This window comes from Notolabrus celidotus, chromosome 6 (genome assembly GCF_009762535.1).
Source record: "Notolabrus celidotus isolate fNotCel1 chromosome 6, fNotCel1.pri, whole genome shotgun sequence".
Taxonomy (NCBI): domain Eukaryota; kingdom Metazoa; phylum Chordata; class Actinopteri; order Labriformes; family Labridae; genus Notolabrus; species Notolabrus celidotus.
In genome coordinates, this window is record NC_048277.1 from 15367288 (window position 1) to 15380888 (window position 13601).

The 13601-nt window shown below is 40.9% G+C and overlaps 1 protein-coding gene across 3 annotated transcripts in view; it reads right to left on the reverse strand.

The window, feature by feature from the left end:
- trim44 (tripartite motif containing 44) overlaps nt 1–11392 on the reverse strand; it is a 61342-nt gene extending 49950 nt beyond the window's left edge. The window contains exons 1-3 of one of the 3 annotated variants that reach the window (XM_034686282.1): nt 10827–11381; nt 9358–10041; nt 7649–7726 (exon numbers count right to left, since the gene is read on the reverse strand). In XM_034686282.1, coding sequence (XP_034542173.1) covers nt 7649–7726; nt 9358–10002 — 723 coding nt within the window. In that variant the 5' untranslated portion in view covers nt 10003–10041; nt 10827–11381. Of the gene's footprint in view, nt 1–7648; nt 7727–9357; nt 10042–10826 lie in introns of all 3 variants that reach the window. The other 2 variants (XM_034686283.1, XM_034686281.1) reach the window with 2 other exon arrangements.
- Between the last annotated feature and the right edge of the window lie 2209 nt (nt 11393–13601).

The window sequence follows — 13601 nt, forward strand, 5'->3', positions numbered from 1 at the left end:
GTTTTGATCTCTATTTGGATCAACAGGTTTTAGTGAATGAAGAGAATATAGTGGTTAGCATAACTCAGGAAGAATGTTACCGTAAATCAAAGTTAATCATATAATTTAAATAGGTTATGTCGAATTGTTTTATCAAACCCATCGTTTCATCAGTTTGACAAATTCCATCACCTGATGTCCAAACCTTCATTGAGCCCCCTGCCCTCTCATAGATTCCCAGCAGCCTCTGAGGCAGAAGGGACTTGTGATCCTGGATCTGTGCTCTCTGTGTTTGTGGAGAAGAGGCACTCTGCCCGTCAGTCCTTTCACCCAGCTACAGAGTTTCTCTGAGAATTTGTCTGGTGAGCTAGGATTGGGGCATTCATGTGTACTAATCTTCATTTGCATTGCTACAAGCTGAGGCCACAGAATGAGGCCTTTGGAGAGAAAGCATCACTATGCTTACAAGGGCAGAGCTTGAGAGAGGACAGGGGAGGAGAGAGAGCGAGAGAGAGAGGGAGATTACGGGCAGAGGTAGGACATCTGGCTAGCAGATTAAGAGAGCTAATTTCTTTTTCAAGCAAGTAGGACAAAAGGAAAGCAGATTAGAAGAGCAAAATCCATTTTGGGTCATGTATTTAACATGCTTTGTATTATAACAATTCAACCAAATTTGAGGAAAATGGTGCTGGAGGCAAATTAAGTTTCACGAAGGTCTTAGTACGTTCATATACATGCATTTTCATCTGCAGTATTGCCTTACTACTGAAAATGGCCTCTTAAACTAGAAATAAGGAAGCTCGGGTTTGGTTACATTACATTATGAACAGGTATATAGGAGATAAGAAAAGTGCCACTGGAAAGAACAACTCCTTGTGACTGAAAATCCCCCCAAAGAAAGCAGCGATCTGTGGCCAACTTAAAATAGAACACTTCTTAGACATTACTCTAACACTCCACATGATTAAAATAAAGCAAGAGACACTCCAATAGAATTAACTTCACACACCAGTGTGCTTTGTGACTGGCTACAAAAAAGGTTGTGCTACTCATTAGTGCTGATGAAAAAACTCATGAAAAACAACCAAAGCCCTTGGGAGTGAAAATATATGAGTGTAAAAAAAAAAAAAAAGTGTGTCGTGTTTCTTTAGTGGGACAAAAGCAAGCCGCAAACAGCTCAGCCTAATATCAAAGTAGCCTCAGCTTTTATCATAACCTTCAACTACATAGACACATAAGTGGGTCATATTACAAATACATTTTAAATACTAGATATCTTAATGCTTTATCCAGAGATCTTAATTAAGTGGTTGGAACAACAGCACAAAGAAAAGTGCAGTCTTTGACTTGAACCTTGTTCTCATTTGAAGCATCCTGCTCCAGTGAAGTGAAAAACATTTAGAAGACGAATACGTTTTTTAAAATCCTTTTAGTACTGATGCTTCTCCAAGGATATTTTTTGGATCATTAGAGTTCAAATGGTTAACTTTCTTTGAATATTAGTCCTAGCAAAAGGGAGTGCCCTGCTGCTTATTAAGAGGCCTGTTTTGTGTGATGCCACTTTTTTAAAGGGGCCTTAAAAGCATTGATAGAACATTAGGAGAAAATGGATATGAACTGCCCTTGCCCTTGGCAATCATGGCCTCGGTCCAAGGAAAAACTACTCCCTCTCTGATACTCTTTTATCTCCTCCAGAAATTAGATCCTCTGATTTAGCCTGTCCAACAACACAACAATTCACAGAAAGTTAATTTAGAAAACACAAGCTCTTCAAATGTGCTATGAGAGGAGCTAAAAGAGGGAGAGGGAGAGAAATGAGACAGAAGGCTTTTGGTTTTATAACAGCAGAGTTTCAATAACCACCACCTTTTTATTGGTTTTTAGAGAGGCAATGTCAGCCAAGCAACTTTCTGGGGAACGATACCGAGTAATTCAATTAAAATGCCGGGAGAGGAGAAAGAAAGGGAATGACAGCCTTAAAGAGCAATGGGAGAGGGGGTTAAGAGAGAAAAGAGGAGGAAAAAAAATGAGGCAAGAAAAAAAACTAAGATGAATACACCTAACAGCAGCAGCCAAGTCTTTTCATGCCTCTCCCGTCTGTTCCTCAGCCTCGGCTCCCTATAAGATGGCTTTAATGTGTCTGCTGCTGCTCTTGTAGATTTTATGAAGCAAAGAAAATGGATGTAGCCACCACACACACACATACACATTTGTGACTATGGCTGATGCTGCTGTGCTGTGCTGTGCTGCCTCCAGACATGGGACTTGTCTCTCTGAAGCTGCGGTGAGCGACTCCACAGGCGGCAGGGTGTCCTGGACGACACCCTGTGCGGCAGAAGTTGGGTAAATAAAACATAAGAGGGAAACATGAGGTAAATATTCTGACTTCCTGCTGTCCTGGTCTGAAGCCATAACATGCTGCACGTATAACTTTCAGTTCTGTGGGGATTGGCAACACAAGCTTATAGCCGAGTGATAGGCAACTATCTAGGCCTAATTTCCCCTCTGGCCCTCAGTTAATATGCATGACTGTTTTTTTGCATTTTATCCCAAACCTCTGTGGAGAGAAGAGATATGAGCTTTTAAATTCCCTACACTTGTGGCAAAGTGTGTAATTAAAGAGAGCTGAATTAATGAGCAAAAACCAGCAAAGAGTTAACTGTTTTTCGTTCACCCTTCACCTTCCCTCAGAGAGCTGCTCACACATCTTCCTCTCTTTCTTGCTTTTAGACGAATAAAATGCAATTTCACCACCTCACACTTTTGTCCGTCTATCTTTTTCTCCTTCTGCCTCCATCTCTCTCTCCCAAACACACATCTTTCCTCACATGGAGCAGTCAGTCTGATGGTCACCTGCCATGCACAATAAGGAACACTGACATCTGAAAGTGCAGAGAGGACACACTGACAAATCCACATAATAGCCTCCAACACAGAGCCCCTGCAACTGAGCAGGAAAGTGGTTTTCAGGGGGCACTTTGCACCTCTGCAGTGGAACAGCACCAGACTAAAAGTCTAGGAATCCTTGGGGCAGCATTGATATTTCAAGATGATAATTGACATGAACTTGGGCAGGGTGCAAGTAAAAGTGTTACCTCTCACAGGCCAGTCGAATTAACCTTGTACATTATGCCGCTGGGTTTGGGTCACATCTCCTCAGGTAGTGAGAAATGCTCCGGTGTGCCCCTGCTCTCCAATGGATTCAGTGACAGTATTACAAGCAGAAAAGGCTCTGCAGAAGTGTAGCTGCTGTCAATGGAAGCCGAGACCTATCTTCTCACTAGTACAGTGGGGCACAGCCTCAAACAGTCAGACTCCAAACTCAACCATGGCCAAGACCAAAGAGCTGTCGAAAGACACCAGGAAGAAAATTGTGGACCTGCACCAGGCTGGGAAGAATTAATCTACAATAGGTAAGCAGGTTGGTGTGAATAAATCAACTGTGGGAGCAATTTTAAGAAAATGGAAGACATACAAGACCATTGATAATCTCCCTCGATCTGGGGCCCCACGCAAGATCTCATCCCGTGGGGTCAAAATGATCATGAGAACGGTAAGCAAAAATCCCAGAACTACACGGAGGGACCGGATGAATGACCTGCAGAGAGCTGGGACCAACGTAACAAAGGCTACCATCAGTAACACACTACGCTGAGAGGGATTCGAATCCTGCAGCGCCAGGCGTGTCCCCCTGCTTAAGCCAGTACATGTCCAGGCCCGTCTGCAGTTTGCCAGAAAGCATATGGATGATCCAGAAGAGGATTGGGAGAATATCATGTGGTCAGATGAAACCAAAATAGAACTTTTTGGTAAAAAGGGGACAGGACGACTGATCCGTGTTAAGGGAAGAATGAACAGGGCCATGTATCGTGAGATTTTAAGCCAAAACCTCCTTCCATCAGTGAGAGCATTGAAGATGGAACGTGGCTGGGTCTTCCAGCATGACAATGATCCCAAACACACCGCTCGGGCAACGAAGGAGTGGCTCCGTAAAAAGCATTTCAAGGTCCTGGAGTGGCCTAGCCAGTCTCCAGACCTCAACCCCATAGAAAATTTGTGGAGGGAGCTGAAAGTCCGTGTTGCCCAGCGACAGCCCCAAAACATCACTGCTCTAGAGGAGATCTGCATGGAGGAATGGGCCAAAATACCAGCTACAGTGTGTGCAAACCTGGTGAAGACTTACAGGAAACGTTTGACCTCTGTCATTGCCAACAAAGGTTATGTTACAAAGTATTGAGTTGAACTTTTGTTATTGACCAAATACTTATTTTCCACCATAATTTACAAATAAATTCTTTAAAAATCCTACAATGTGATTTCCTGGATTTTTTTTCTCATTTTTTTCTCTCATAGTTGAAGTGTACCTCTGATGAAAATTACAGACCTCTCTCATCTTTCTAAGTGAGCGAACTTGCAAAATCTGTGGCTGACTAAATACTTTTTTGCCCCACTGTACATCTCTCAGTGCACAACAAGTAACTGTCTGCGGTCAAGTTTCATTTTCAGCAGCTGACATGCCTCCAATACGGCATCTGTAATGGAAATACAGCCACCGTTTTCAGGGTTGACTTCTCTTAAAAAAATTCAGTCTGCGACTTTTGTTTTCAGTTGATATCAAGACAAAGGTGGCTGTGTGTGAAATGAACATGGCACTCTGCTTTTCAGACAGCAACCTGGTGAAGGTCAGACTAGAAGTTTGAAATAGAATCTTATGATTACGATTTCAGCCTGGGAGGACTATCTCATGTTTTGGTTCCATATGACTGAGTGAGGTAATTTGAGTGGCAAAAACAAAATCTTCTCACTCTTGAATTCTCTCTATAACATCCAAGTGCTGACTCCTCTATGCTCAAAGGTCAACTATCCTTTGAGCGTAGAGATTTACATCTGCAATCCCTGGTCAAATATTAGGGTAGACTCCCTAAGAAGAACAAAATAAAGTGAAGAAAAACCCCAAGAAATTAAAACAAGGGGTAAAAAGACTTTAAAAATATTAGAAATCTTAATTTTCCACAGTAAATTTATGCACAGCACCCACCCTATATAGAACATAAGAATTTTCCCCAACATACTGGGTTCATCAACAGTTTAAAAGCAGCCTGAGGGTTTTCCAAATCAGTATTCTTCTCTGTTTTATTCATGGCAATGCCTAAATCACAGTCAGTGTAAATAAAACACAAAATCTGATTTCAAACAGAAGTGGGGAGTCAAAGTAGTGATAGTCACACAATAATGCCATCATACGCATGAAGTGGAAATACAGCCACAGAAAGCCAATGGACCAGATCTGAGACCTGTGAATGGCTTAGCATGATTAATGTATGGATTGAATTAATTACCTCTCCTGTTTACTACCTAATACCTCTATGAAATAATCCTGTTTAATCTCTCTTTATCTCATTCTAGACTGCTGTTTTCCCCCTTGCAGTGTCTACACTGCTGCAGTGCTTTCTGCTGTGCTCACTGAATAAGAAATGAGTCATTTTTTTATAGGACTTCCAATGGCTTGAAACCAGGTTCAAACACAGCATTTCTTTTACCCTAACTAGAAGTCTTGTTAACTATACAAGGCTATTAACCTGCAGACATGATCCATTTATCAGAAATACTCATTTAGTTTTTTTCTGTTACAAGCATGACAGAAAAATAAATCATCTGTGGCCCTCAAATCACAGTCATTAGTTACAGAGGAAAGGCAGGCAACGGTAATAGAGGACTTCATTTAAAATGAAGGGGGTGAGTTGCAGAGTCTGCAGGTTTGGTGTAATTATATTAAAAAGAATAACTAAAGATGAACACTTTCCTTCTTTTTTTTTTATTTTTATCAAAGCCTCTTCATTATTGACATTCATTATAGACATTACAATTGTGTTAGCTAAGCCTTTTTATCTCAACTGCAGCAAGCTCATAGTGCTTAAGCTCTGACTGGCAAATTTAGACAACAACTCACCTCCCCTGTTTTAGCTTCTCTTCCCTCGCTTTCTTGTGTTTTAGGATTAATTTTAAGATATTATTACAAATTTATAAATCAATAAATGGGCTGGATCCAACTTCTCTCTTTGACCTATAAAAGCCGTGTTTTCTCAAGGATTCTCAGATCTACAAGCCATTTGCTTCTGGCTGCCCAAGGTCAAAGTTGAAGCTCAAGTTGCCTCACCATAGCCTCGGTTGCAGCTTCAAAGCCCCGGAATGCTCTACCACCTACCACCACACGTTTGGCCATCCCACTCACTTCTTGTTTTTACAGCCAACCTCAACACGCATTTTTGGTTTTACTGTGTAGTTTTTTTTAGAGTTTTTTATGCTAGACTGTAAAGCAATTTGGTGACTTTATTTTGTCATTAATGCCCTTTATAAATACATTTGGATTGTATTTGGTCATGTTGACCTTGTTGCAGACAAACTTGCTTTTATGAAATCATCAGATTTGCTCAAATCGGGATGGTTAATAAACCAGAGTCTGGCCTCTCTTCATTCAGCCTTTTCTTGCCCTGTCATTCCATTGAAATCAATCCTGGTTAAAATGATTGTAATTTTTTTGTATCATCCATATGATGCTGTTCAAACATTGTCAACAACCAGTCGGTAGAATTGCTCCCGCAGAAGACAAAGTGGGTAGTAAACAAGGAGGAGACGAAGGAGAAAGTGCAAGCCACTGCACAAACAGTGGCTGTGTCTTTACTGAATGTGGCACCATAGTAGGATGTTTTCTTCTTGTTTTGACACATTGACAGCAGGGCTGCAGTTAGCTCCAGAGAGCCAGTGAATGTGTGAAAAGGGGCAGAGTAAAACGTCACACTATTAGCATGTAAGCTTGTGATACTAACTCAGTCAGTGTTACTATCTTAATCAACACAAATATAGCAAACCCCTGCTCACTAGTTGTATTCTTAAAATAAGTTACCCAGCAAGATAACCAAGTCTTCTTGTGTGTGGTAGGTAATAGCTAGAGACACACCCAGAGCAAACAATGACAACAGAAACAAAGAAAACAGAATAAATAAGTCAATTTAAAAACTTACTAACTATAAAGTTACTTTTCATTATTTTAGATGTAAATTAACTTTGTTTATATTGTGCTTTCTCTTGTCTTCTGACCACTCAAAAGTATTTTACATAACTTGTTGCTTTCACCTATTCACACCAAATTCATACACTGATGGCAGAGGCTGCGATGTAAATTGCTCATCAGTTTTAACTCATCCCAGTCACACACCTATTGGCCCAGAAATGGGGGCAGTTTGGGGTTGGACTGCAGGACCTGGGTTCTGACACCTGACCTTCTGATTGAAAGCCAACTAAAGCCGCCACTGCTGATACGACTGTCTATCTGAAACTTAAAAGTTAACGTCAACGTCTTTTCACAGCACCTGGAGATGTCATTGTTGGAGAACCATCAACAAATTAATTCAAACCACATGGTGCAATCACATAATGGACATCAATACATTATACACATAGTGTGCTGTCATTCTGTACAAGGAGGTCAAATCTATCTTTCATTGCTTCCAGAACAATTTTCATTTCATTTGATAAGAACTGGTTGGAGCTCATGACTAATTGAAAACAGTTGAGTGCAGATCTGTTGGGAGAACTTTTCTAAAAATGTCTGTTCCAGTTAAGCTCCAGGATTGGACTTGCTGATTTGTATGCAGGAGTTTGCGCTCACCTCAGGGTTTGTCCACTTGGTCTTGATCTTCTCCGCCATCTGTTGTGTGCAGCCGAGCAGGTCATAACCCTGCCTGCTCTACAGGTGAAGCAGACAAACAGACAGTCAACACAACAGAGTTTGAAACACAGCAGACACAGATACTCTGTTTCTAGATCTCTAACAACAACAGAGCAGGGGCAGAATAAGTCACAGTTTCATTGTTATTGTGAAACAAGCAGTTGTTCTAAATACATGTTCTGAAATAAATTAACCAAAATATTGGACGCAAATAAGCAATGCTCTGTCATTCACATTTTAACTGTTCAATAAAGGCCTTGATAAAATGGCCATGCCTCACACCATATTGATGCAGTCTTATGAAACTCCCACTAACGTCTAATATTTGCTTACGTATAGCTCTTTCTAAGTTATTTATTACTTTGTTATGCTCTTAAAAGCTTTTAAAAAGACCTGAATTAACTAACTTTACTCAACAACAGTATACTGGCAGAAACAAGAATGTTTCAGTATCCAGTTTAGACAATATTTACACACAAGACAAGGCATTTTAATCCTTGATAGCTTACCAGTCAACCAGGGGCTACAGTTCATCTTCTGAAGTTTGACACGCTCAATGTAATGTCACAGCAGCATGAAATCATATCACCACTCCTACAGATGAACATTAGGATGCTGACACAGGACACATGATAGAGGCCAAACCGAGTTTAGAGTAAGTAATGTGGCCTCAGGCTGTGATTGTGTGTGTCTGTGTGACCCTTTTGTCTCCCATCAATCCACATGTGGCTGTGATGTAAGAGTTAGCCAGTGAAGCGTGCCGCTCTACTTTTGTTTTTCAGATGCACAGCCACAGGGCAGAGGATGGATTGTAATTTGGAGCCAGCACACAATGAGGGTCATTACGACTGGAGCTAAATGCATCTCATTTTTTTTTGCGAATTTTTCCAAATGAGGCTCTTGCTGAGATTTTCTGTCCCAGTTTATTTTAGTGTTCACGGATAAAAAACCTTGTCTGTTTGAAATATTAATCCAAAGCTAAGTCCTGTTTTCTGATGCTATCACATCCTGTTAATTGGTCCTCTGTGCAATAACACGGTCCGAGTGTGTTCAGTGTGCTGATAACATCAGACTCTAAATGATGCTATGATCATCCCGAACTGTATGCTGTGCAGAACTGATGATAGTGGTGATGTTTGTGGGGAAATTCACAGCTTACTGGACCATCTGCATTTCTGCAATGAGTGACTGGTTAGTCCCCGAGCATTTAAGATCCACTGGGAACAAAACGCCATCTGGGAAATGGAGGAAGGCTGTAGTCATAACTGGCACCACCAAGTCAAAGGAACAATGTTTAATTTTAATTTCCCTTTAGTGACATACGTTATTCATCAAACTGTGGAGCTGAATAAATTCAATAGTGATGCCAGGAGATCATGAGACACTGTTAGGTTTAAAATATCACACCAGGCTCTCACTGAGCCCTGGCAAGTTGACTTACAGACTACAGGGCCTTTAGCTATTGGCATACTACTTAAATACTGAATTAGAAATGCAAAGCGGATAGGCGATGCTCTGAATACATAATGCTATACATTACCAGAGCTGCACATTTTGTGGAGCATGCTATTGTAATGAAATCCATTAGAGGGGACAAAGTAAATCAAACCGTGCTGTCATATCTGTTGTGTTCTGAGTGGCCTACTAACCTTCTGCCACACATAGGCCTCATGCAGCGTGATGATCTCATGCTCTCTGTGCTCGCCTTGCACCGCACACACCACACAGATGATCTTCTCGTCAGGTTTGCAGTAGAGGGATCCTTCCTGTCCGTGCTCTTTGCAGCGCAGCCTCTCGACTGTCACAGTGTCCCTCTTACCCGCCTCTCCGGCAGCTTCCTGCCCTGCTTCTGCACCGCCAGCTTCACCAGCAAGCTCAGCCTCCATCTGTACATCATTCTGGGCTCCATCTTTCTCACCAGCATCATCACCACCCAGGCCTGCATTAGCCACCGCGACTCCAAGCAGTTCCATTGCCTGATCTTCACCCATTCCTGCGGCCCCTTCTGCACCTGCCACCTCCCCAGATACACCCCCGACTCTATTTGAGTCGCTGTTGCTGCCAAGTCCATTTTCTGAAGTCCCCTCATGGTTATAAGGCATTAGCGGGTGATTTGTGCTTGTGGCATGTCTGTCAGCATGGATAGGGCAGAAGGCAAAGCTGCAGGTGTGGCAAACTTGTGTGGCTGGCTGGGCCTCGTCAGGCTCACACGCATCACATGACCCGTCCATCTGTGGCAGCTCCTCTGGTTTCAGCCCCATGGCTCCTTCCTGGGGTTTCCCTCTGTGGTCCATGGTGGCTGATAATAATTCGGGGGATAAGAGGAGTAAGTCCTGTAAGAGACAAACAGTGGAAAGGGCAGGTTATTAATAACCATGACCTTCTGTGAACAGCTCTCAAATTTGTGCAGGGGAAAGTCCAAGATCCTTTGGACTAATCCCCTTCAATATAATATTCCCACAACAGATGATGTATGGAGGGGGCCAAAGTCCACAGGAAACAACCTTCAAAGCAACACTATCCCACAAGCTACACAAAAGCAAACTTTCAAGGGCAGTAAACAGGAGGATCCCATCTGCAGTCACTAGACTGTCTTTGTATGCAAACACATTCACTGTGTTTACTGGCTCACAAACAGAAAGTGCTGAGTGTGAACTGCTGTACCCACAGCATGACCGAAACCCACACTTTCCTTCCACCTGATTCTGCGTGTCACAGAGGGCCCTGACCTTTTCACGTCTTGTTTGTTTTCTGTCTCCTTCCCCCTCCCACCCTCCACTTCTATAGGAGTGAAGCTGAAAGAACTAGGAGAAACCACTGTGCATGCCCTGTGCACAGTAACACACTCACAAAGACTTTTTTTTCTCTCCTCTTTTCTTTTTCTCCTCAAGCCCTCCTCTCCTGAGCTATGTTTGTGTACTCTTTCCACTGCTGACATAAAAACAACCGGTGGAAAAAGTGCTGTAATGCACAGAACCCCCTCCTTTCCCAACACCTCTGTTCTATTTCTCTGTCTGACTCACACTAAACCTCCACCTTCCACAAAAACACACAAGCAATTCCCCTCTTCGTCACCCTGTGGAGTTTACCAGGTTGAAACTTACTGCAGTGTACTTACTTGTCTATGTCTTCCTCCTCACTTCTGGTTTTTTTTTTGAGGGGGGTTGTTTGTTATGTTCCTGTTTACAGCTTGTTTTGAGATAGGAGGAATTAGCTTCACGGCTAACTTCCGTAGCACAGCCGCTGTGCTTTGAGTTCTATTAATAAGCTGTCGCCAGAAATGCTTTCACTTAGCAGCAGTAAGGGGATTCCTCCAGCTTCGATCCGACAGCATTTACTTCCTTATTTTTGTCTGCGTCTGTCTTCTTATTTTCTACTTCCTGCTTGTAGTCTCCAGTGTGTGTGAGAGCTGCAGAGACACACAGAGGCTGGAGAGAGAAAACCAGTTTTGAGCGAACACTCGGAGACTCTCAAACCGAGGCAGGTAAGGAGGAAATGATCGCAGATGTAATGTTATGTAATAATGCGATAGGTGCGTGTTATTAATGTTGCCTTTCAGGGATAGTGAGTCATTTTTGTAAGGATATATTTGCTACACTGTATCCCCCAGGTGCGCCAACAAGAGGTCAGCAGGTAAACAGTTTGGGGTCACTAAGGTCAGTGACCCAACATTTGCTTGACCAGGGAAAAATTAGCTAAATACCCCCCCACCAAAAAATAAATAAATAGTCAAACAAAAGTTCCTCAATTGAAAAGCCTTCAATGTCACAATGTTTAGTTTAATATTAATAGAAAAAAATATAACTTAGGTAGGCTATAATACTTACCTACATGTGGGTGCAGGGTGTGCTTTCAGACAATTGGCTGTATTTGACATAAAATAAGTATCTGACATAAAACAAGTCTAAAGAAGTCTATGTTGTTTCAGAGTCTCAGGGACATTTAGATAGAGACCCCTTTCCTGTATTGTGACTTGAAGGGACACGTTTTTTGTGACCCTTAAGTCAGCAGAGCTGAAGGACAGTATAATAAAAGACCAGATGTTAAGATACATTTGTGCTCTGTGGTCAGCTATGTCACTGACTCTCAGGCCTATAAAGGGTTTTGGTCAACAGCCTTCTGGGAGTCAGCGGATTTGCTGTTCACAGCATTACGGGTGCTTGTTTGATACTGATGTTGATTCTTGTAATAAACCTAAAGAATAAACCTATTCTTTATGATATAAAAAGAGTAAACACAGTTGTTTGATAAACATTTTGCTTCACCCAACCACTAACCATGAGTGAAAAAAAAGTTTTTCTCTCATCATTCATATTCTCTGGAAAATGGCCCAAAAAAAATGCAAAACTATGCAAGCAAGCCAGTGTCACGAAGATTCCTTCTACATCTACACATCACCGGCGGTCAAGATACAACACTACATAGTAAGGACTATAGTAAGGCTGTTACACATTACTCTTCTGAAAACATTTCCCTACAAACTATAAATAGTTTTCTGTGCTATTGAGAAGATTTGAGATGTTCTCTTTTAAGTCTAACTAACTGAAAATATTATCATAGTTTTTAATGTATTATTGCAATAACAGTATAATGAAAATAATAATAGCCATGGCCACTGATGAATTCATACTGTTAATATTAATCATGACAATTAAAAAAATGATTATTTCTCTTTTAACTTTTTTTAATGAGTTTTCCATAAACTTTACCATAAAACATTTTATTTGCAGCAAACATTGCTGGTAAACAAATATATATATATATATATATATATATAAAAATGAAATTAAAATTGACAAATAAAATAAAATAAGAAAATAAATGATTAATTCTAACAAAAATAAATAAATAAACAGCAAAGTAATCAAAGATTTTTGTTAATATTTTCCAGTTTTGCCAAAATGATGGTCTTCAGGCATCTTACAATAAAAGTTAACTTCCAGTATGATGGATCTGCTATTAACGGTGCCAACCTCTTTTATGTTGCAAATTTGATCACATCTATTGTAACTGAATAAATGAATTTGTTACCCTCAATAGAACATTTCAGAATTTGCCTTTCTAGAGAAAATCATTAAGTTGATTAAGAATTGCATATCTAACCATTTCCTTCTGTGACGTTGTACTTTATTTTAGATTGAAGCATTCCAATATCCAAATTTGTCATCTGCTTAAAAAAGGCAGCTATTTGTCCCTGTGAGTCATGTGTAATCATCTGTGCAAAAATTGCAATAACAGTAATGGTAATATGTGGAGCCTGGGGGATGAGATGAGATGAAACCCTGGTTTCCCTGGGGGATAAGACAAAGTGAGCCAAAGTAATTTATACTTACATCACATAATGCAAAGCTATTTTTCCAGTGAGCTTTGAAATAGTGTGGATGTCATTGGTCATGCATATAGGGAATGACAACAAAGTGAGTGACAAGGCAAAACATATATTCATCATCTAAATACAGGGAAGGATTTGAGCAAACAAATTCTGAATTTTAACGCTGATTTTAATTTTCTGATTATGGTGTATGCTTTCCACTTCGGTTCGTGTCCTTCCCTTCCATAAACCAGCAGTGAGAGACAATGGAGAAGGATTAGAGGTCTAGAGAGAGACAGAGAGACAGAAAGATGAGGAAAAACAAGCTGTTCTCTGTAGAGAGATCTAAAGAGGCTATTGAGCCGGGCTTCACAGAAGCAGTATTTGGCAAATAATTGTTTACTGTTTTTCTGATTTGAATGCCACACCATATATAACCATGAACCAGGTTCCAAGAAAGCCTCCAGCATCCACTTGAAATGGACGATGATGTTATTTTTGCCAAGGTTTGTGAGCTGTTTTGAAAAGGATTTCTCTTATAGAATGACTGCCACCACTAATATTTATTATAAGACTTAAAAC